Raw genomic sequence first — 23,036 nt, 5'->3', positions numbered from 1 at the left:
CCTTACTTTTTTCATTTTTTCATTTTTGATTTTCTTTTCTTTTATCTAATTCATAAGTGACTTAACACCAACAAGCTAATCATCAAGTTTGATTATTGTAACAAATAATAAATATAAATAGCAAATGAAGTGTATTAGTGATAGCCAATAATATTTTCTATCATTGATAGCTTAGTCTTTGATTATATTTTCATAGTTAATAGCCACTTATATCATTGATAGCCAACTTAGTGAATTTAATTAATAAAGTTGAATCTTGAACTAAAATGTAAGTGGAATGTCTATAAGTTATTACTAATAGCATGTTTATCAGTGATAAAAGCTATCATAAAAAAGAAAAGAGACTTATAAATGTTTGTGAAGGACAAGAAAGGGGCAAAAAGATGTTCAGTGGCTATGATTGATAGAAGCTACTACTGATAACACGTTACTAGTGATAGAAGCTAATACTAATAGCATGTTATCGATGATAGAAGCTACCACTAATAGCACGTTATTAGTGATAGAGAACGATCACTGATTGCATGATATCAATGAGATCATTGATAGCATCTTATCAGTGAAAGAATTTATCACTGATAACCACAATATGAGTGATGTTAGTGATATCGGTGATAGAAATTAGGTGATATCTATATATCAAGTTTCTTTCAAATGTGATAACCAGTTATAGAAGTCTATCATTGATAGCCTTAAGTGTTAATATTTCAAGGTTGATTTTAATTGATGAAAGTCTATCAGTGATAGTCATGATAAAAGATTATTTATGGTAATCAAAGTCGTTGGTCTTCTTTCAAAGTTGATCACTATTTATAAATATATCATTGATAGCCACTGATAGCCTTAAGTATTGATATTTCAAAGTTGATTTCAATTGATGAAAGTGAATCAATGATAGCTACTGATAATTGATAGCAAATTAAAAACTAATATTTCAAGATTGTATTAAATTTTCTCAAATTGAAAGCTATCGCCGATAGTTATAGCAATTGATAGAAGTTGATAGCAACTACCAGTGGCTATCACTGCTGTTATCAGTGATAGCTTTTAATTTGAGAAAACGGGGAAGAAACGAGTAAAATGGTGGCTAGACATGAGTTTTTTAGTCTTTTACCATTTTTTTATCTATATATACATTTATTTTATCCTTTATTACATATTCGATTATTTTGAGCTTGAATTCTATTTATGCAACTAACCCTAAAAATTAAGGACAAAAATAGTCTCATTAAAACTTCAAGGACCATTCATTGTAAAGTTAGGGAGTAAAAAGATATTTTTTTTCTAAAAGAATATAAATTTGAAAGTAAGCATGTTGAGAATGGACCTTTTTAAATATAAAAAAAATATTTAAAAATATTTACATTTTATAGCAAAAATTTTCGAAGTACATATAATTTTGAAACTTTTTGCTATGAAGTATAAATATTTTTTGGATTTTTCTATTGGTAAGAATATCCCTTTTTATAAGAATGATATCATAAATAGAACTACAAAATATATACACATACATGTATACTTAACCATACATATACATGCATGTTTAAAGAATACAGAAAAAAAATACACTTTTTATCTATGAGGTTTCGTTCAAGTTGCATTTGAGAACGTAAATTTTCAAACTCACGAACTTTACCTCAAAGATTTGGTTTTGGTAGGGCGAAGGTCGACGTGACCACATATTTTTTTATTAAAAAATATTTGTCTTTAATTTTTTAATTATCAAATTATTAAAAAAAAACGTTTTATTATAATTTTTTTTCAATATATTATGATATCAATTGGAATATGGTACTTATAAATAGCAGAGACTGTGAGAGAAGAAGTCATAGCGATTTATTGCTATGTGAAAAAAGTTGTTCAATAAACTCAGTTTTCAAAACTCTCTCTGTTTGTTTACAAACATGTCGATGTCGTATGTTGGAGCTACGATTTCGATTTGGATAATAATTGTAGTATTATTATTATTATTGGGATGGAAATTAATGGACTGGATTTGGTTAAGGCCGAAGAAATTAGAGAAGGTTTTAATACGGCAAGGATTCGCCGGAAATTCTTACCGGATTCTGTACGGCGATTTGAAGGACAGAGCCGCCATGAGAGAGAAGGCCATCTCCAAGCCCATGAACTTCTCCAATCATATTGCTCCACGTGTTATTCCTTCTGTTCATCATACCATCCAAAATTATGGTAACATCCTATATCATCCACAAAATACCTTAAATTCCCTTTAGGCCCAATGTTTTGTCGGGACATGTTTGGGAGAGATTTTAAAATCATCAAAATTATTTTTACTATTTTAAAAATCACTCGAAAACACACTTTTAATCATTAAAAAAATTAATTTAATTTTTCAATTTTACACCTTTTAATGTAATTTTAATATCATCAAAAATTAGTTTTGAAGAATTAAACATGTTTTAACGTTAAATTAAAAACGATAAAAGTGATTTTAACCATTTCCAAATAACTCTCGAACATCTTTAAATGAATTATCGTGGATTACATTAAAATTTATTTAGGTGTAATGTAATTTTGCTGTGAAGCATTATTATTATTTTTGGAGTATTGCAGGCAAGAATTCATTTATGTGGCTTGGTCCTATACCAAGAGTGCACATCATGGATCCTGAAGAACTCAAAACTGTGTTTTCATTGATCAATGATATCCAAAAGCCAACTCTGAGTCCTCTTGTCAGGCTGCTTGTAGATGGACTTGCATTCCATGAAGGACCAAAATGGGTCAAACATAGAAAGATAATCAATCCTGCATTTCATTTGGAAAAACTCAAGGTATCTAATTTCTTTCCATATCACTGATGGAGTATTTGAGATACTGAATTATTCATTATTATAATCACCGATTGTTATAGTCGGTAGGTTACAATAGACTCGAAAACTTTCACAAACAAATAATAAGCTCGATCTCGATCCACTAATACAAAACTAGAAATTATTGTCAACAACTAATTTTCATGATAGTTATTTTCAGTTATTCTATCACATATCAAGCACTTTGTGTAAATGTAATAATTAGCTTTTTAACGACAATATGAAAACATTTCCGATAATTATAAGTTGTTATTGCTAAGTGTACGATGATAAGTTATCATTGTTATTAACTGACCCAATTTTTTATATTTCTACAACGGCATAGAATATTGACGACAACAAAAAAATATCAATAAAACATATATATATATAGTGACATAACTATGTAAACTGAATCCATGAACCACAAGAAATGGAAAATTAGGTTCCAACTAGTTTATTTAATTAGTAATAAAGGATTCACTTTGTTATAAAGTCTGAGAAGAATTCCATAACTATAGCTGGTAGGAAATAAATAAATTTTAGGGGCTAAGCTAGTAGGCCTCACCCCATTTAAGGATACCTTCCCTACCATTTATCTCATTGATAACTTGATCAATAGAAATCCAATGTAATGAAATAAGTGGAATGTTATATTATAATCACGAGGTTTGTGGTTCAAATCTCTTTATCTTTATTATATTAAAAATCAATATTTTTATCTTTACAAAAAAAAATAATAATAATTAAATGTATATTTGAGAGTGATTTTGAAATGATTAAAATCACTTTTTTATATTTTAAATCACTTCCTTGGTAACGAAAGCAAAGAGAGGGTTTTTTTGCCATTTGATTCTTTTTTTGTGCGCCTCCGTCACTTTTTGGATTTGGAGAGCCTACTTTTGGAACCAAATGGTTCCATCTGAAGGATCTCGCGGCTTGGAGGGAGAATCTGATGAGAAACTTATTTTTGGAAACGGGAGGTTCGGAGTTCCCACACTTGCTCTAGCTCTAAATTCTACTTTATATTTAATTTTATGCTTTTAAATGTAATTTTTATATCATCAAAAAATTGATTTTGAAACATTAAAAATATATTTCATAATAATTTTAAAAATGACAAAAGTGATTTTAACCATCAAACAGAGACTTAATTATTTAGTTTCTTTATGACAACCCAGTAAACAACTTCAATTGATCTACAAGTTCATTTTTCTAACTCAAATAATTTCCTACTCTATATAAGTATACTTGTAAGCACACAAATGGGGAACAAAATATTTGAGTTACTATGACCCCAATTTTATAGCATTCATGTTTCCTAGAAACTAGAAATAATAATAAAAACAAAAGAGAAGATTATTTATATTTCTTGTTCTCATTTGATAACCATTTTTGTTTTTTGTTCTTGCTTCTAATTCGTAAAAAACCAGAAACGAAAATGTCATCAAATGATTTACATATAATTTAAAGATTATTACATCAAACTTTGTTGTAAAATATGTTGAAATGTAATCAATGATCATACATACCTTTACATTGGCTTATAGGATATGGAACCAGCATTCTATCACAGTTGTAATGACATGGTTAGCAAATGGGAAAACATGGTCTATGTAGAAGGATCTTGTGAGTTAGATGTAATGCCTTTTCTACAAAATATGGCTGCTGATGTGATTTCTCGAACATCATTTGGGAGTAATTATGAGAAAGGAGAAAAAATTTTCAAGCTTCAAACTGAACTAGCTAATTTGGTGCTGCAATCTACCTTACGAATTTATATTCCAGGATGGAGGTAATTAATAACTTTAATACATACATCTATTATGAAACATTTCATATCATGATCGATGATTAATTTTGTGCAGATTTCTACCCATAAAGTCAAACAATAAAATGAAAGAGATAAGTAAGGAGATAACAACTTTGGTCTTAGGTACTATAAATGAAAGGGAAAAGTCTATGAAGGCAGGTGAAGCTATACAAACTGATCTATTAAGCCTTCTAATGGAATTCAATTTGAATGAAATTAAACAACATGGAAATAATAAAGACATTGGAATGAGCATAGAAGATGTTATTGCTGAATGCAAGCTTTTCTATATTGCTGGCCAAGAAAATATAGCTACATTACTAGTTTGGACGATGGTATTGTTGAGTTCATACTCAGAATGGCAAGAGCATGCAAGAGCTGAGGTCTTTGAGATCTTTGGTACCAAGAAACCAGATCATGATGGTTTAAGTCGACTAAAAGTTGTGAGTTGTGATGATATTCTCCTGCATTTACATTCTTTTTATCTATTTTTCTATCTCATGTCTGAAATTTAAATGCTCATCTTCTATGATAAAACAATCACATGAGAGTTTTGGTGGTATGGATAGTCTAGAGAAGTTTCTAACCTTAATCTCAATCAAGCTTTAATGCCTTTGGATTATGTAAGTTGAAAGGATAAAGGCTATTTGGTAAACTTGACATCTAAGAAGTATGAACATTTAGTTCTTTCTAAGCATCTTGGAAAAGAGATAAGATGGTTCGTCACTCAAACACAGATGTTAAACATAGAGTACAAACATGCACTATAACAACAAAATAATGACAACAAGAATTCAAGGAAGAACACAAAGAAGTTGGTAACTTAGATCAGTAAAATCCACTTATGTCTGGGACACTAAGGGCCCAAGAAAGATAATCCACTAATATTAAAGAGTCAAGTAATTACAACGTAATACTTATTTGCAATACAACAACTACTATTGTGACTCACGAAAAGCCCAACTCACATATTACCTAAGCCCCCCTAGATGTGAGACTCCCTCTCAAGAGAACTTAAGGTTCCCCCAAGTATGTTAATATTGGTGTTAAACCCTTCTGTATCCAACAGTGTGGGAGACTACTCTCCAACGATATTATCTTCCGTTTTTCTCAGTGAACTCCTTTCACTAATGAATCTTAGGTCCTCTCTAAGATGGAGAACTCATTCTCAAGAACGAAGTCTTAAGCTCCTCCTAAGACAGGATTTATCTTCAAGGTCTTATACTTTTCAATCAACGAAATCGCACAACGAAATATAATAAGCAAAGATAAAAAAAAAAAAAAAAAAAAAAAAAAACATGATGTTGCATGGTTTAGCCACCAAGAATTGAAACACCCTTGATCGGTAAGTAAACACAATAACCCTAAATGAAGACCAGTATTCTCCTTTTAAAAATCGTGGTTGAGAAAGGAAATAAAATCCTCAGTTGAAAAGAATAAGTTGCTCCTTGAACAAGGAAAATATTAGTCAAAATAAATCTGCCGAATTTTTCCAGATAAGGAAAGAAAATATACTCCAGAGATAAAATCTGTTGTGACAACAACTTAGACAACATTTGTGATAATTATAAAACCATCATAAGCAGCCTTAGAGAAATATAAAGCCAATTAACAAAACTCTAACATTAAGCATCTAAATGCATGAACAACAAACTTGGCATCCATGTGGAATACATGAAACTAATTTTTAAGCATATAAATGCATAAACTTGTTGACTTTGAATATCTTTATTGTAAAAATGATATATCTATTTAAATAAACGTGTCCTTATCGTGTCTATATCCTAGATTATAAAAAAGTAGTATGTTATAATACTTTCATGTACTATAAGTAAATCCTGTGCTTCTTGCTGTTGAGAGTACTGCCTATGATCACTTAGACTAAGCTTCGTGTTTATGAATATTATCAATCACGATAAGTGAAAGTGAGGAGATCTCACATTTAAGGAAGGTTGAAGTATACAGATATAGATGAGATCTCATACAAAAGATTAAGTACGACTGTTTGAGGGGATCTCTCAAGCAAACATTGGGAGAAACTTTATTGTGGAAGTAAAAGGATCTAAAATTTAGAGGGAATAGAATATACGTGAGTTACTGTATAAGGAGTTTGATAGATAAGTATCTTGTTGTAATTTCTATATAGTAAAGTTTCTTTCTGCTGGATATATTACTCTCAGAGTATATGATATTATTGCACCAAACTGGGTTACCATCTCTATGTCTCACTATTCATATTCTTGTTGACTGATATTAAGTTATTTTGCTTATCAATTATCATGTTACAACATCTTCTTGACTTGTGTGTATCCTAAGAAGTTATGTATTAACTAACACATGATAAGTGACTTTTGTAATGACACAGATAACTATGATCTTGAACGAGGTTCTTAGGTTGTACCCACCGACGAATATGCTTGATCGTCTTGTTAAAAAAGAAACAAGAATTGGAAAATTTACTTTACCAGCAGGAGTGATGTTGGGCTTACCAATTATTCTCATCCAACGTGATCCTAAGTTATGGGGAGAAGATGCAGATGAATTTAAACCAGAAAGATTTTCTGAGGGAGTTTCTAAAGCAACGAAAAATCCAATGGCTTTTGTACCATTTGGTTGGGGTCCTCGAATATGCATTGGACAAAACTTTGCCATGGTTGCAGTAAAACTGGCATTATCAATGATTCTACAACGCTTCTCATTTGAGCTTTCGTCGTCATATACGCACGCTCCCACGGCCTTTATAACAACGAAGCCTCAACATGGAGCTCATATCATACTACGCAAACTGTAGTTATCTACTTAAGCTAAATATTGCATCAAAAAGGCTAGGAAAGTTCTGTGTTTTAACTATGTATAATTTCAAAACCTTTGAGAAAAAGATATCTACACATGGTCTCAACTAAATACCCTTTAATTGCTCATCAGCTCCTAAATAAACAGATGTAAGTGTAATATGTTTCGGATTCAAAATAGTCAAATTTATGCACTACAACTTTTGAAAATTGACTTTCTTTCTCATCGTCATTCTTACAAACAGTTCATCTGAGGAAGTCGCATTCATATCTAATTGATTAATTGTTTTTTTTAAGAAACGAAAAATTACCTTTTTAGTACTTGAGATTTAAAGAATATGCATACTTAGTCCGTAAGTTTCAAAACGTACCTTTTTTAATGCTCAAATTTTTTAAAATAGATGTATTTAGTTGTTTTCAAAATGTAACTTTGTATAGTTCCTATGCTTTTCAAAATAGGTTTAAAAGCTCTCTGCCATAATTTTTTTATTATTTTAAATTAGAAAACTAATTTTGAAAAACAATACATCTTCTCTTTAAACTTATTATTTTAAACTTATTTTTTATTTTGAAATAGCATATAATTATATAAAATAACACAAAAAGTATTTTAGGAACATTTTAAACTTATTCTTAAAAATTTAGGGACTAAAAAAGTATATTTTGAAAATTGATTGATCAAATATATCTATTTTAAAAAAAATTAAGGATTAAAAGGGTATGTTTTTAAAACCTATGGATCAGAAACATCTATTCTTCATAATTTAGAGGCTAAAAAGTAGTTCTCCAAAAAAAAGAAAAATAGAAGTCATGACCTATTAGACACATAATCGTACCTATATGACTTTACCTATATATAACTTTGGTTAAAATATACCTTCTTACATTAAAATATTATTTCGATTATGATATCTTAAGGCTATTTTAGTTTTTATACTTTTTCAGGTTCAAATATTATTTGAGCAATTATAATAATCTTCAAAGAAATGGATTTCTTCTCTTTTGTAATTTAATTTCTTCTATTTTAGTTTTCATACTTTCGTTTTTTTTTTCTTTGACATTTTAGATTTTTAAAACGTAGAAATACTACACAGCGATAAGTATTAAAAGTAAATATTGAAATATTTATGTTATATTTAATTTTAAATATTTATAAGAAAAATTCTTATAAATAAAAAATTATAAAAATATTTACATTTTATAACAAAAGGTTCCAAAAGTACAAGCACTTTTGAAACTTTTTGCTATAAAATGATATAATTATGCATTTTAGAAATAAGAATAGTTATCAAGTGCTTCTGTTTTGCTATATCAAACAGATCCTAATATTTTTATTAAATGAAATAATCATACTTATTTCCTATTTTTCAAACAGATCATAATATTTTTTTGTTATAAAATGTAAATTATAAAAATATTTACATTTTATAACCAAAGGTTCCAAAAGTACAAACACTTTTGAAACTTTTTGCTATAAAATGTTATAATTATGCATTTTAGAAATAAGAACAGTTATCAAGTGCTTCTGTTTTGCTATATCAAACAGATCCTAATATTTTTATTAAATGAAATAATCATGTTTAATAAGACTAAAAAATTCTCTTAGAATTATAGGTTTTTGGAAACTTTATATCTAATTGATATTTATATTCTATGTTTGCTCTATAATATCTCTTCCATTTCCTTTTTCTACCCTACTTCAATCTATAACCTAATACTTCTTTATATTTCCTATTTTTCTCACCTTTTTTCTTCAATATTCTCTCACTCTCCTTCTTGTTAAATGTTTGAATTTTATTTATTAAAAAAGAAAATTGCCTTTTCAATTAAGATACATAGACTATAACAAGAAGAAAAAAAAAAATAATGAAATCACCGGAAGATCTTAAGACTTAAATATTTTAATAAATTTGTACAATATTTGAGTATGTGTGTTAATAGCCAAATACTTTTAAATATTTTAATAAATATGTATTTGATTATTTATCATTTCGATGAGTTTTAAATATGGGATTTTAATTTTGGAATTTTGTGAGATTTTGTGGGAATTTTATGCATTAACTTTAAGTTTTGGTTTATAATTTATTTTAAAATTGGTTCCGAGATAATAGGAGACCAGTCCAGATACAGCTTCCAAGCCCACTTTTGACTTAATAAGATAGACGAAGTGCCTACCGCTAATAGAATAACTTCGCTGGGAAATGCATCCCCTTCACTATATTAATGGTACGAGCATTTTTTAAAAATTTTTTTAAAAGGTTAAGAGTATTGCTGCAACCTTTGAAAGTTTAGTAATATTATTTTAATGATTTTTTTTTTTTTAATTTTCATCTACATTCTAACGATAAGAGTAATTTTGAAACAAAATATTAATGGTTTTCATCCAAAACAAACTATAAGAGATTTTCTTAACTTTTTTAAAAAATTAAGAATTATTATAAAAATTTCTGAAAATTTAAGAGTATTTTTTATACAAAGTATAAAGTTTATGAATATTTTTTAGGGGAATTGCATTGGATAACAAATTTTGATTATATGTTAGCATCATGTCATCAACTTTTAAATATGGTGAAATATGTTGAAAATAATATACATGGCTAAAAATCATGTTATTTAACATTTTTTTTGGTTTGAAATCTGCTTTTACTAGTTTCGATTTGGTTAGCTGAAGATTTCTTCAAGCACAATTTTTGTTCGATCCTGGGTTTCAATCAACCTCTGTGTTTCGTTAATTGTTTGATTTTTATTCGATTGTCACGTGATTTCATTAGATATTAGGTACTTTGTGATAATAATAATAATAATTGCTCATTGTTTATATTTTGGGAATGTTTTTGAAATGATCATTTTCATCATGTTTGAGATTACTTCGAAACACAATCACTCAAAATCAATTAAATATCACATTTAAATGCATTTTACATAGTATTATAATTGATTTTGAAGGAATAAAAGCATTTTTCGAGTGATTTTAAAAATGACAAGTAAAGTTGACCATCATCCCATGATTACCACAGGAAAGGCCGGCATTTTTTTTGCCCAAAGGCTTGTGTTGTTTTGGCTCCATCTACCATTCTCGATCAATCTCTCATGGAACCTACCAAACTATCTCATGCTCTTACCTGCCCTCAATGGAAGGCAACCATGGATGATAAATTTCCTACTATATACCCCTTAAATACTTGGTCCCTCATCCCTCACTCACCACAATACAATGTTGTTGGGTGTAAGTGCACCACAATACAATGTTGTTGGGTGTAAGTGCGTTTTTTATTTAAAGAAGAACATCGATGGGTCAAGCTAGAGACACAATGCTTGCCTTGTGGCTAAGGGGTTTCACCAAATACCAAGTATTGACTTCTTCGACACCTTCAGTCTCGTTATTAAGGCTTCCACAATTCGTTCTATCCTTGGCGGTTGCAAATAGGTGGACTCTTTAGCAGCTCGATTTCAACAATGTCTTCCTCAATGGCACTTTGAATGAGGCTATTTATACGTCTCAACTGATCGAATCTCATGCAGAAGCATGTGAACACCTTATTTTTGTTTTTGTTTTAGAATTCAAAAACACATAAGAGAGAAGCAACATTCGTAATGCATAAATAAAAGGCTAAGCATATTTTATAGAGGTGAAGAAATTCATACCTTTGAAGACACTCTCCAAATCTTCTCCTAGTCTTCCGAAAAGCTATGCAACACATCTTCCTCGAACAAACTTTGGACACTATACCACTGAATCTTCCATGCTCTTCGCAAAGACTGGTTTGTGGGAATCATTTTTTGAAAGTGAAGGGAATAGCAAGGAGAAGGATCACGTAAGAGACTTTTTCTCCATGAATTTTTTTTTTATAGAGAGATTGGGAGGAAGAAGATGAAATGCTGAAAGATTCAGAGAGATCTCATCCCTCCATCTCTCTTCTTTGAAACATGAAACTGATCTTCCAATTTCTCAGAAAAAACTTCCGCCCCATCACATCCGTTTGAATAATACATATGTAGGATTAAATCCCAAGCACAAACGTGAGGACGCCTTGCATTCAATTTTTCCCAAATGGATAATTATTGTGCTAAACATGCATTATAAAGGAGAAACAAAAAGGATGAACAATTCTTACCTTGTAGATTCTCAAGCTTCTCGAAATTCTTCTTGTTCTTCACTTAAACATCTTCTCAATGATCATAGACACTACACAAAAATAACTTTGTTATTCTCTAAAATTCCAAGAGTTGGATGAGTGGTCTTCAACCCTTGGAAGAGGTAGAGGTAGAGAGATTGTAGAGAGAATGTAAGGAATTCTTTTGGAAGCTAGGGTATGATTTTCACAAAATCAATTATGAATGTTTGCCCTAAATGGGCTAATAGGATGAATTTATATGGTACTCCTTCTCCAAGTATTTTTCTTTTTACCGTCAACTAATTAAATAACCCCTTATTTAATTAATTGGCACATTAATTAAATAATCATATATTAAATCTAGTTTAATATATAGTTTATTAATTAAAATATAAATATCTAATGTTTATATGCTTCCAACTTTATAACAATATAATTAATTAAATCTTAATGAATCTAATTCACATGAATTAAATATTTGAATCTCATTCAAATATTTCTCTCTAATATAATTTGAATTATAGATCAGATGTATAATTAATTATATACTAATCATATTAATATACAATTTCCTCAATTGATTCGAACAATTCAAATCATTTCTCATTAATATAAGCTAACAAGGGAACCTGGTGGATCTACAAATCAGAAGCTCCAATGATATAAGATTAATTGGCTAAACTCATTAACCAAATTAATCAATATTCATTAACGGTGGATACACTTTACTAAAGACCCACAGTTGCATTATTCTCACTGCAGATATATTTTTGTGTCCACGGATAAACTCAAAAGTTTGAAATTTAGCATAATTCTTTATATCTATATTGAATAGATAAACTCTAGGATCATTCATGTCAAATTGTCAAGAATAACATACCGGATTCCATTGCAAAATTGATGATAGCTTCAAGATGATGATGGATGACTATGGTCTTCCTCAACCAAAACTCCGAATGCCCTTAGTGGGATCTCTTTCTAGATGGGATTCAAGAAAGGCTGAGTGCTTATATTGTTTTGGTATATATCGAGGATATAGCCTAAGATCTCTTTATATACTAGTTCAATTAGGGTTCCCATTAAACCCTAATTAACTAAGAATGGTCTTCTACCATCCATAAATTTAGGGCCTTAATTAATTAGATTACATAATAGGGTCCAATCTAATAAAATAACCCAATGTGATAAATTATTAATCCACATACATAGCCCATACTTTAATTAAACATATTATTATTTAAATATGTCTAACAATCTCCCATTTGGGCTATGTCTATGTACCTAATATAATTAAATCACATAAACCTTAAGCGCGCATAAACAGGTTATTTCAATAATAGAATTTCCCTTTAATTCAATCTGGTTCATCTCCTGTATTAGCACGGAATCAAGGTAGCTTTCGTCACTACCCTTGTAATTAAACCTTCCTTGATCACCAATTCCAATACATTCAATGACATAGATCAAGTATGGATGGATAGTATGGAAACTACATGCAAAGTGATCTAGATCATGCCTATTTCCAACTGGTCCAAATTTCTTAATGAGATCATTCTAAAAAACTTTATGCTAAACTGCATGCATGATAAACAAGTTCAAATAATAAAACATAAACCATCAACTTTATTCTATATAGAAAATAAAAAAAAAAAATAAGGTCAAAGAACATCCTCAATAACAAACTCCCACTAAACCATGAAATCAGAAAAGTGACTAACACCCATGTGAGCAACAACTCATGAAAAACTTTAGGTGGTAAACCTTTAGTCAATGGATCTGCCACCATAGAGTTTATTCCTATGTGTTTTGTTGAAATTTGACTTCGTATTGCTTCTATTATTGTTGGAATACATCACAGCCGACTTATTGTCGCAAAATAATTTTAGTGGTCTTTCTATGCTAACCACTATCCACAGCCCAGTGACAAAATTTCGCAACCATATTCCATGATTGGATGCCTCATAACATGCTATAAACTCCGCAGCCATGGTAGAAGAAGCCATAAATGTTTGTTTAACACTTTTCCAGGATACAACTCCTCCAGCCAACATGAAGATATAGCTTGAAGTGGATCGAAAAGTGTCTTGACATCCAGCATAATCAGAATCAAAATACCCAATGATCTCCAAAACTTCTGATTTTCGATAAGTGAGCATATAATCTTTTGTTCTCTGTAAATATCTCATAACCCGTTTAACTGATTTCCAATGATTCATCCCCGAGTTACTCAAATATATGGCAAACACTCCAACTATGAACGCAATATCTGGACGCATACATACTTGAGCATACATTAGACTTCCAATGGCCGATGCATAGAGAACTTTCTGCATCTCTTTAGTCTCGAGTGTGGTCTTGGGGCATTGACTTAAATGAAATTTATCACCTTTAACGATCAGGGTATCTCCCGGCGCACAATCTTTCATGCCAAATCTACTCAAGATCTTTTCAATGTAGTTCTTTTATGACAATCTCAAATTACCTTGAGAACGATCTCGCAGTATTTCAATTCCTGATATAAAAGAAGCATTACCAAGATCCTTCATCTCAAATTTTCTTTTGAGAAATCTCTTAGTGTCATGCAATAAACCTACATCATTACTAGCTATGAGTATGTCATCAACATATAACACTAAAAAGATTGATTTACTCCCACTGAACTTGTGATATACACAATCTTTCACAATGTTCACCTAAAAATCAAATAAGGTTATCACTTCATGAAATTTGTGATACTATTGACGAGAGGCTTGCTTGAGACCGTAGATGAATTTCTTCAATTTGCACACCATAGACTTTGAATTATCAGAAACAAAGTTTTTTGGTTGCACCATATAAATCGTCTCATCAATGTTCCCATTGAGAAACGTAGTTTTTACATCCATCTGGTGTAGCTCTAAATCAAAGTGAGCTACCAGTCCCATAATTACCCTAAAAAAGTCTTTCGATGAAACCGAAGAGAAAGTTTTTTTGTAATCAATGCCTTCCTTTTGAGTAAAACCCTTTGCAACAAGACGAGTCTTATATCTTTCAATATTGTCATGTGAATCCCTTTTGTTTTAAATATCCATTTACAACCTATGGGTTTCACTCCTGATGGCAGTTCGACAAGTTCCCAAACGTCATTGTCTTTCATGGAGTTTATTTCCTCTTCTATAGCACTTATCCACTTTTGAGAGTTAGAACTTTGTAAAACTTGTTGGAAGTTGATTGGATCATCTTCCATTACACCCACATCATCCTGATGTTCTTGAAGAAACACAATATAATCATCTGGAATTTCACTTCTTCTCTCTCTAGTGGATCTTCTTAGTGGCACTTCTTGAGGTTGTTGAGTTTGAACTTCAGGTTCAACAACGGGGACTTCAATGTTGTTTTGTTCTATAATTGGTTCAATAATGAAGTCAGGAATTGGAGCCTGAATATCATTTATAATCACATGAAGAAAATAAACCAATTTCTCTTCAAAGACAACTTTTCTTATGTTATCTTCCCCCCAAATTCAACATCCTCAAGAAATTTAGCATTTCCTGTCTCAAACAATGATCTAGAAGTGGGATCATAAAACTTGAAATCCCGAGAGTGCTCAAAATACCCAACAAAATAGCAGTTAATAGTTCTTGAGTCTAATTTTCTTTCATTAGGTCGATAAGGCCTAGCCTCAACTAGACAATCCCATATGTGAAGATGCCTAATACTAGGCTTCTTTCCTATCCACAACTCATAAGGGGTTTTGGCTATTGCTTTACTAGGTACTCTATTAAGGATATATGTTGCAGTCTTTAGTGCCTCACCCCAAAGGGATTCTGGTAGAGAAGAATGACTAATCATACTTCTTACCATATCTTTAAGTGTTCTATTTCGCATTTTTGCTACATCATTCATGCTGGGTTTGCCCGACATAGTGTACCCTATTAAGGATATAAGTATCAGATGCACGAGTAAATTTTCATTTTTGTTGATATCAAGTGCCTTTAATTTACCTGCGAGATTGGACATTTCCATAATGTACTCCCTTATGTTTCCATTGCCCTTATACCTCATAGAAGTTAAAGAAGTCAAAAGACTACTTGCTTCCCCTTTCTTATTTTGAGCAAAATATTTCTCAATTTGAGCAAGGAACTTATTGGCATTTTCACTTCCCGTGATAGAGCCCCGAAAAGACTCCGGAATGGAGTGGCTAATGATATCAGACACATGCGATTTGACCGTTCCCACTTCTCTATATTAGAAGTATTTGGTTGTTCCTCAGTAGAAGTAGGTTTATCAATCCTTAATGCAAGGTCCAAATCCATACACCCAAGAAGTATCTCTAGGCTTTCTTTCGGATTGAACTTAGATTTCCAGATATTTGAGTAAGACCAACTAAAACAATAAACAACAAAACATATACTCACAATTAAAACATAACAAAATAATTTCACATATGTGGTGGGCCCTTTTAACAAGATATCTAGCACAACATTGATGTCCAGCCTTTGGGTAAAAAATACCAACTGTAAATGTTATTCTCAACGTAGTAATCAAAGTACTGACAATTAACTCTATCAAAAAATAGCCTTTCTTTGGACCGACTATTTTTCACATGAGCAATCCTTATAATTGCCACATACTTATTACTACATGCATACCCCCAATTTGGCCAAATAATTATCTTCCTTTGGGCCGATAATTATCCGCATAAATTCATGAATTTTCACATCTTATATTTCATAATTAAAACGATCAAAATAATAGAGGCTACTTTGGTAACATATTATTTTTTACCAATTCAATCTAAAATATAAGATACAATAATATAATAATATTATTATACAAAAAAATAAAAGAGGAAGAACACCAAATAGTCTTTTACAAAATTCACTTAATAATTGCATACACATAATACAATTAAAGTAACATAAACATGTGAATATCACCAATCAAATTGTAGATTTTAATTCACAAACTTATCAAATCCAAATAGTTGACAAATTCAATATTATCAAACTATTAAAAAATAAATTCACTAAATTCAATCAGTTTTTTTTTTAAACTCATATTCATCAATTAAGTATTAACATAACTTTTCAGTTAAAAAAGAAAAAAAAAACAGCGACAACATTAACTTTTCCATTATTAATCAAATTTAAAAATCGAACTCATAAAGTCTCCTCCACACATTGGAATAAGTAAAAAACTGATAATTAAAACCTAAAGAACCACCTGGCAAGACTCTTACATCGGTAATTGACTCGATACCTTCGCCCAACACCAAACTCCAGTCAGTCATTAACCGAAGTCTTGATGGGTAAAACTTGCAGCTTAACTAAAAGGCATCAACTCTTTCAATCGGTCTTTAATTTTTTAGTGGATTTCAATCAAATTGGTGGACTTCGATCGGTCCCTTAATTTTTGGACCAATAATAGAACTAAGGTTTTTTTCTTTAAAAAAAAAAAAAAAAAACTTTAGGAAACCACGTTCAATCAAAATAACCAACCAAAAAAAATTCACTCTAATCCACCACTAGCACATCATTCGTAATCGGTGATAGGTATGCCAAATACCACAGACAAGAATACGGGTTGCAAGAACACATATTGCAAAAGAAAAAAAAATGACCGCCGAGATTTCCATCCTACCGTAGATGAGTTTACAACGCTGCTATAGTAAGCCGACCATTTTTTTTTCTAATTCTTTAAATTTTTTTACCAAAACCAAAATTTAATCAACAATACCAATGGAAAATGCATAAACTAACAATCCAACATGAAATTCATGCTCTGATACCACTTGTTAACACAATTCTTTATATCTATATTGAATAGATAAACCCTAGGATCATTCATGTCAAATTGTCAAGAGTAACATACCGGATTCCATTGCAAAATTGATGATAACTTCAAGATGATGATGGATGACTATGGTCTTCCTCAACCAAAACTCTGAATGCCCTTAGTGGGATCTTTTTCTACATAGGATTCAAGAAAGACTGAGTGCTTATATTGTTTTGGTATATATCGAGGACCATAGCCTAAGATCTCTTTATATACTAGTTTAATTAGGATTTCCATTAAACCCTAATTAAGCTTCTACCCATTAAGTCGGTACTCAATTAGGAATCTAAGACCTTAATTAATTAGATCACATAATAGGACCCAATCTAATAAAATAACCAATGTGATAAATTATTAATTCACATACATAGCCCATACTTTAATTAAACATATTATTATTTAAATATGTCTAACATGAAACACTCAACAAATCAATCTTCACAATGCAATGAATCTTTCTCAAGAAGTAGATGGAAAAAAAAAAAAAAGAAAATTGAAAGCTTGGAGAGAGAATAACAATGGTAGTTTTTAGTATATTGGAGGATTGTTGATTAGTAAAATTGTTGTTTTGATTTTGGAGAATATGAGAAGTTTAAAAAGAGATGGGATATGTGAAAACCAAATTCAATTTGAGCCCTTGGATGTTAATAAAATTTAAATCAAAGTTTGAGATTAGAATTAAAGAAAATAATGTATATAAAAACTATAAATGTGTGCGCAGAGCAGAAGTGCAGACTTTTTTTTTCTCTAAATTATGTTACCGTTAGCCCAGCCTGACACATATATAAACAATTATTATTATTATTGTTGTTCTTATTGTTATTGTTATTTTCAACTACCAAAACAAATTCTAATATATATATGTATTAAATTCATTTTTTTAAAAAAATTCATTCATATCACCCTCTTAATTAAGCCTGATTTGATTAATTTGGCCGCCACTTCATCGACTCAAAATTTTTTCATTAAGTTTATTTCGGTCATATCTTCTTCATCTGAGCTTCATTTTGAGTGATTCAAATTGCATTGTAATTGTTATTCTGAGCTCTACACAATAGATACTTTGAAACATTAAAATTGTTAATAAATAAAAGTAGATTTATTATCATCAAAACATTAATTGATTAATTAATTAAAATTAATTATTTTGAGATTAAGGAACTCATTTTATAGAGAACCTATGAGCGGAAGCGAATCGTCTAAATCCCATTTCAATTGAAAACAAATATTTACATTAAAACATATAGATTATGCATCTTAAAAAAAATTACATCATGCTTTTGAATTACAAACAGGGTTCAAGTGATTATACCTTTGAATAACTCTTCTTCTTGTACAACCCTCAAATAGTCACGAAAACTTCGAACAATCACGAACCACTCAACATCAAGAAATTTCAAACCAAAAGAGGAAGACACTACCACTTGGTTTTTTTAGTATTCTCAAGGTGAGAACCTAGGAGTGGTGGGTTTGACTATTTTGGTTGGGGGGAGTTTGGAATTTGAAGGAGCAAAACGATTGAGGAAGAAGACGATTATCGTATAGCAAGATCACTCAATCATGTAGTCAATGAGCCTATCGTATATGCTCTCTCAATCTATCGTATAGATTCCAATGCGTTCATGTAGAAGACTTGGGAAGAAGAAGAAAACTGTTTTTCTTTTTATTCCTTTTTCTATAAAAACCACTTAACTTCCCACTAAGGTGGTTAGAGAGAAAAAAGTATTAATTATCCAAAATAATTAATAATATAAATAAATATGATAATCAACTTATCATATTATATTTATAATTTATAGTTTTAATGTTGCATCATATACAATATAAACTATAGTTCTTTTTCTCTATTTATATTAAATTTAGCAACAATGAATCTCATTCATAGAAAATATATTTGAATGTCCTCCAATTAAACAATTATGTATCAAATACATTATGTCAAGTATATCATATATAATTAAATCAATTATATAATTAAATTCCCTCTAATTAATTTGAACAATTCAAATTAACCCAAAAACTGATTCTTAACTAAATCTTTTTGAGCTACCGAGGAGACCTTATGGACCTGTAGCTTGAAGCTTCAACGGTACATGAATAATCAATTAAACTCGTTAACTGCTGGGCACTCCATAAAAAACCGACAACTGCACTCTTCGCTCTACAGATATATTTCTATGTCCATTGGATATAATCAATCAACAGTATAATGACTCTTCACAAATTGCTCGTAAGTACAATTGAGCCAAATTACCGTTTTGCGCCGGTAATTACATCAAACTCCTTAAGTAACACTGATCCTTCTAATGAACAATATATCATAGTCCCACTATGACTAAACCCCTCTCGGGCCAGAAGAGGGTGTGGCGCCACATTGTTCAAGACCCGGAATCAGCCTTTAAGGGAGCAATTTATCTACTTACCTTTGCTTCAGGAAAGGAGTGAATTTCATCTTGTGTAGTTAAGTTTCTAGCTCCCCAATCAGACGAATCCCCAAAATGGTAGGCTTGTTGAGTCGGCGATCTGGCCACTCTCGTCCATACAAATCAAAGAACCGCCCTCGCAAGCAGAAGTTCACAACTCACTCAAGATTAAGGTCATGTTACCTATGGTCATCCTAGTGAAATGAAAGTTTCTATTATGAACAACGTTATATAATGAGACTAAACATTTCGTGGTCTGGTCTTATACAAACTTCTTTGTATAGAATATCCTCGCTCGTGTCGCACCCCGCCCCCAGACCACCTTCTCAGCCTGGGAGAGGGATGCGAATGTAGCAGTTATCAACCCTTGAGCTGACACTTACTGCCTAATGATTCTTGTGAAATAACTCTGATACCATACTATAACTTATACACAGCGGAATGATTGAGTCAAGGAGATAAACTATAACAGATTAAGTAGGCCCATCTTTTATTACGACAGTGATATAACGTTTATACAACTTAAGGACTTAACAACAAAGTTTTCAACGACAACTGTAAAAACCCTCTGGAAGTGTAATTAGGGCACGTAGCAGACCTTGACCTTAGCAGCACTCTGGAACTCCTCATCTTCCACTACCTATGGGGTTTAAGAAAACATTTTGAAAAGTGTGAGCTACTAAGCCCAGTGAGTGGTTCTTTTAAAGATGAAAATCATTTTGAAAATCATCATTTTGGGAAATCAATCACATGTTGGCACTCACACTGAACTTAAGTGCAATCAATGGCATAATCACGCAGCTACTAGCAATCATATTCTATCATCAATCAATACAATCATCTATTGAATTACTAAAAGCAATGTAACACTCACAGCTTGCATGTCTAATACATGAATGATCAGGATCAGATCATTTATAACACTTTACAACATTTGTAATATCTACAAAGCGAGTCATATTCATAGTGTCACCAGAATAAGGTATCCAACCTTATTCATATACTACAGACCATTTAGGTTATCACTTAAACATGATCCACCTGTATGTCTCCACATACATGTTTAAGTCATAACGATAACCTTGGATGTTTATTGGTTTGTGGTTAATGCAACTAAAATATCACATATTTCATAGACAAAGTGAATAAAATATCATATATTATAAATCAATTACAAGTTTGTTCATACAAGGTTTACAAACTATAGGATCCTACGAGATTTAAGGCATCAACCCAACATTTTTATGATGAAAAATAAGAGGAAAAAATGAAATCTAAAGTGATATGTGATATAAAATATGAATTTGAATCACAATCAATACATATACATAATTTCAATTAACATGAATATAATGTATATATGCAATAACAACATGCTTTCATTTTTCTTACTACCTCTCCCTCTCTTGGACTCAATAAAAAAAAAAAAAAAGATAATTAAGAAAAATAAACAATGAAGATATGAATACTTCTTAAAAATATGAACATATAGTTTTGCATTTCTTCTTCTATCAACATGTCTTCTAAAAATAAGCAACAACATTACAAACTCAAGAGGTGTCACAAAGAATCAACCAAGCCCAAGTTAATTTCCATTTTCGCAAATTTTTTCCCTTTTGAAATCAATTGAACACTCTTCCTTAATAAGGGACAAAAAAAAAAAACTTACGCCCCTTAAAAGGATAAACAATATGGATAAGAGGGACACACATCAATAAGCCAATATGCAAATCAATTTCATTCTTATATAAAAAGTGTATAACTCTCCCTAAAACAAGCAATCTCCTTCTAAAAAATGTGTAAATAAATACCAAGGAGAAAAAACCATTCAAATAAAATTCAAAACATTACGATACCAAAATATCAAATATTAGAAAACAAACATCAATCGTTGAAGAAAGAGTAATAATACCATATGATAACAATGCCACATTAGTAAATAAATATAAGCATGGAAGCAATGCAAGTAAGAATTTTACCAATTTTGGTAAAATGCTCACGAGGAATAAGAATGTAAATCAATTCGATAAATACCCCCTAAATCAATTCGATAAATACCCCCTATGAAAACGAATTTAACAACTTTTCCGAACAATATGCTCAATTATCAATTTCTTATCAAGGATAAACAACATATTCCAAACTCAATATCCTTTTACTCAAAATTTTCCATTAAAAAAAGCATAAGGATAGAGCAAATATCTAATTGATCAAAAAGTCATATAAAAAGTAATATAGATAAATGTCAAATAGATAAATAGTCAAAGATATCTCATGGCACTAAATCCAATAAATAATATAATTCTCAAGATCTCAAATTCTAACCAATCAAAACCATTAAAAGAAAGATAATTTTTCATAAATATACCAAAAGAATAGTTAAGCATATAATTTTCATAAATATACCAAAAGAATAGTTATCTCAATAATTCAAAATAAGAGTTACCAAATACACAATTTTCTTAGTTGGATTCAAGTAAGCTTTTTAGTTGTTCCCATTTGAATTAATTCTCCAATTGAAGTACAAGCAACAAATTGCTTCTTGCATCACACCTACAAATAAAGCTCAACAAAAGATTTTGGTACCCATTTCTTGGATCCTTCATTGTTAGTGAGCAAAAATTTTGGAACCCATTTTAAATTAATTCCAATATTACTAGCATTATTTTTTGGCAAATAGTAAGTATCAAATTTATGTCCAACTTTGCCACATGGATAACAAGTAACATTAAGCAAGAATTTATTCTTAATAAATTGATTTTTCGCCTTATTTCTATTCAAGAACTTCTTTCTGAGAGCATTTTTCAATTTAAAACAATTTGGTTTAATATAACTTTTAACTCCACAAAAATGACATGTAGGCACAAATTTTGATTTCACATGTATATCTCTAACATTTCTATGGTTAGGCAAAAATTTAGCATTATGCATACATTTAGATTTTGGATGATCATGTTTCGGCATAAATTTTTATTTTTGGTGCACATCTCTGGTATATATATGTCTAGGCACAAATTTACAACTATGGATTCATTATGAATTTTCATGAATATGTTTTAACTTTTTTCTGCTTTGACACAAATTTAGCTTCAAGAACATAAGATATATTAGGCAAAGCATCTTTAGACACACAAAGTGTACCTATGTCAGTAATCTTATCTAGTTTTAAATTTGGTATATATGTATAGTCAATTTCTTAAGAGAGACTTTTGCAAGTTCAAGCTCTTTAATAGTAAGCAATTCTTGTTCTTTAAGCATATGCAAAA

General features: G+C 30.5%; 1 protein-coding gene across 2 annotated transcripts in view; it reads left to right on the top strand.

Moving 5' to 3' along the window:
- Positions 1-1,840: 1,840 nt before the first annotated feature.
- Positions 1,841-23,036, top strand: part of LOC120069848 (cytochrome P450 CYP72A219-like) — a 63,895-nt gene continuing 42,699 nt past the window's right edge. The window contains exons 1-5 of one of the 2 annotated variants that reach the window (XM_039021663.1): positions 1,841-2,190; positions 2,575-2,792; positions 4,361-4,605; positions 4,679-5,066; positions 6,989-7,603. In XM_039021663.1, the coding sequence (XP_038877591.1) occupies positions 1,905-2,190; positions 2,575-2,792; positions 4,361-4,605; positions 4,679-5,066; positions 6,989-7,414 (1,563 nt within the window). In that variant the 5' untranslated portion in view covers positions 1,841-1,904 and the 3' untranslated portion in view covers positions 7,415-7,603. Of the gene's footprint in view, positions 2,191-2,574; positions 2,793-4,360; positions 4,606-4,678; positions 5,067-6,988; positions 7,604-23,036 lie in introns of those variants that run through there. The other variant, XM_039021662.1, reaches the window with a different exon arrangement.

This window comes from Benincasa hispida, unplaced genomic scaffold (genome assembly GCF_009727055.1).
Source record: "Benincasa hispida cultivar B227 unplaced genomic scaffold, ASM972705v1 Contig625, whole genome shotgun sequence".
Classification (NCBI taxonomy): domain Eukaryota; kingdom Viridiplantae; phylum Streptophyta; class Magnoliopsida; order Cucurbitales; family Cucurbitaceae; genus Benincasa; species Benincasa hispida.
This window is presented reverse-complemented; position numbering and strand designations above follow the sequence as displayed.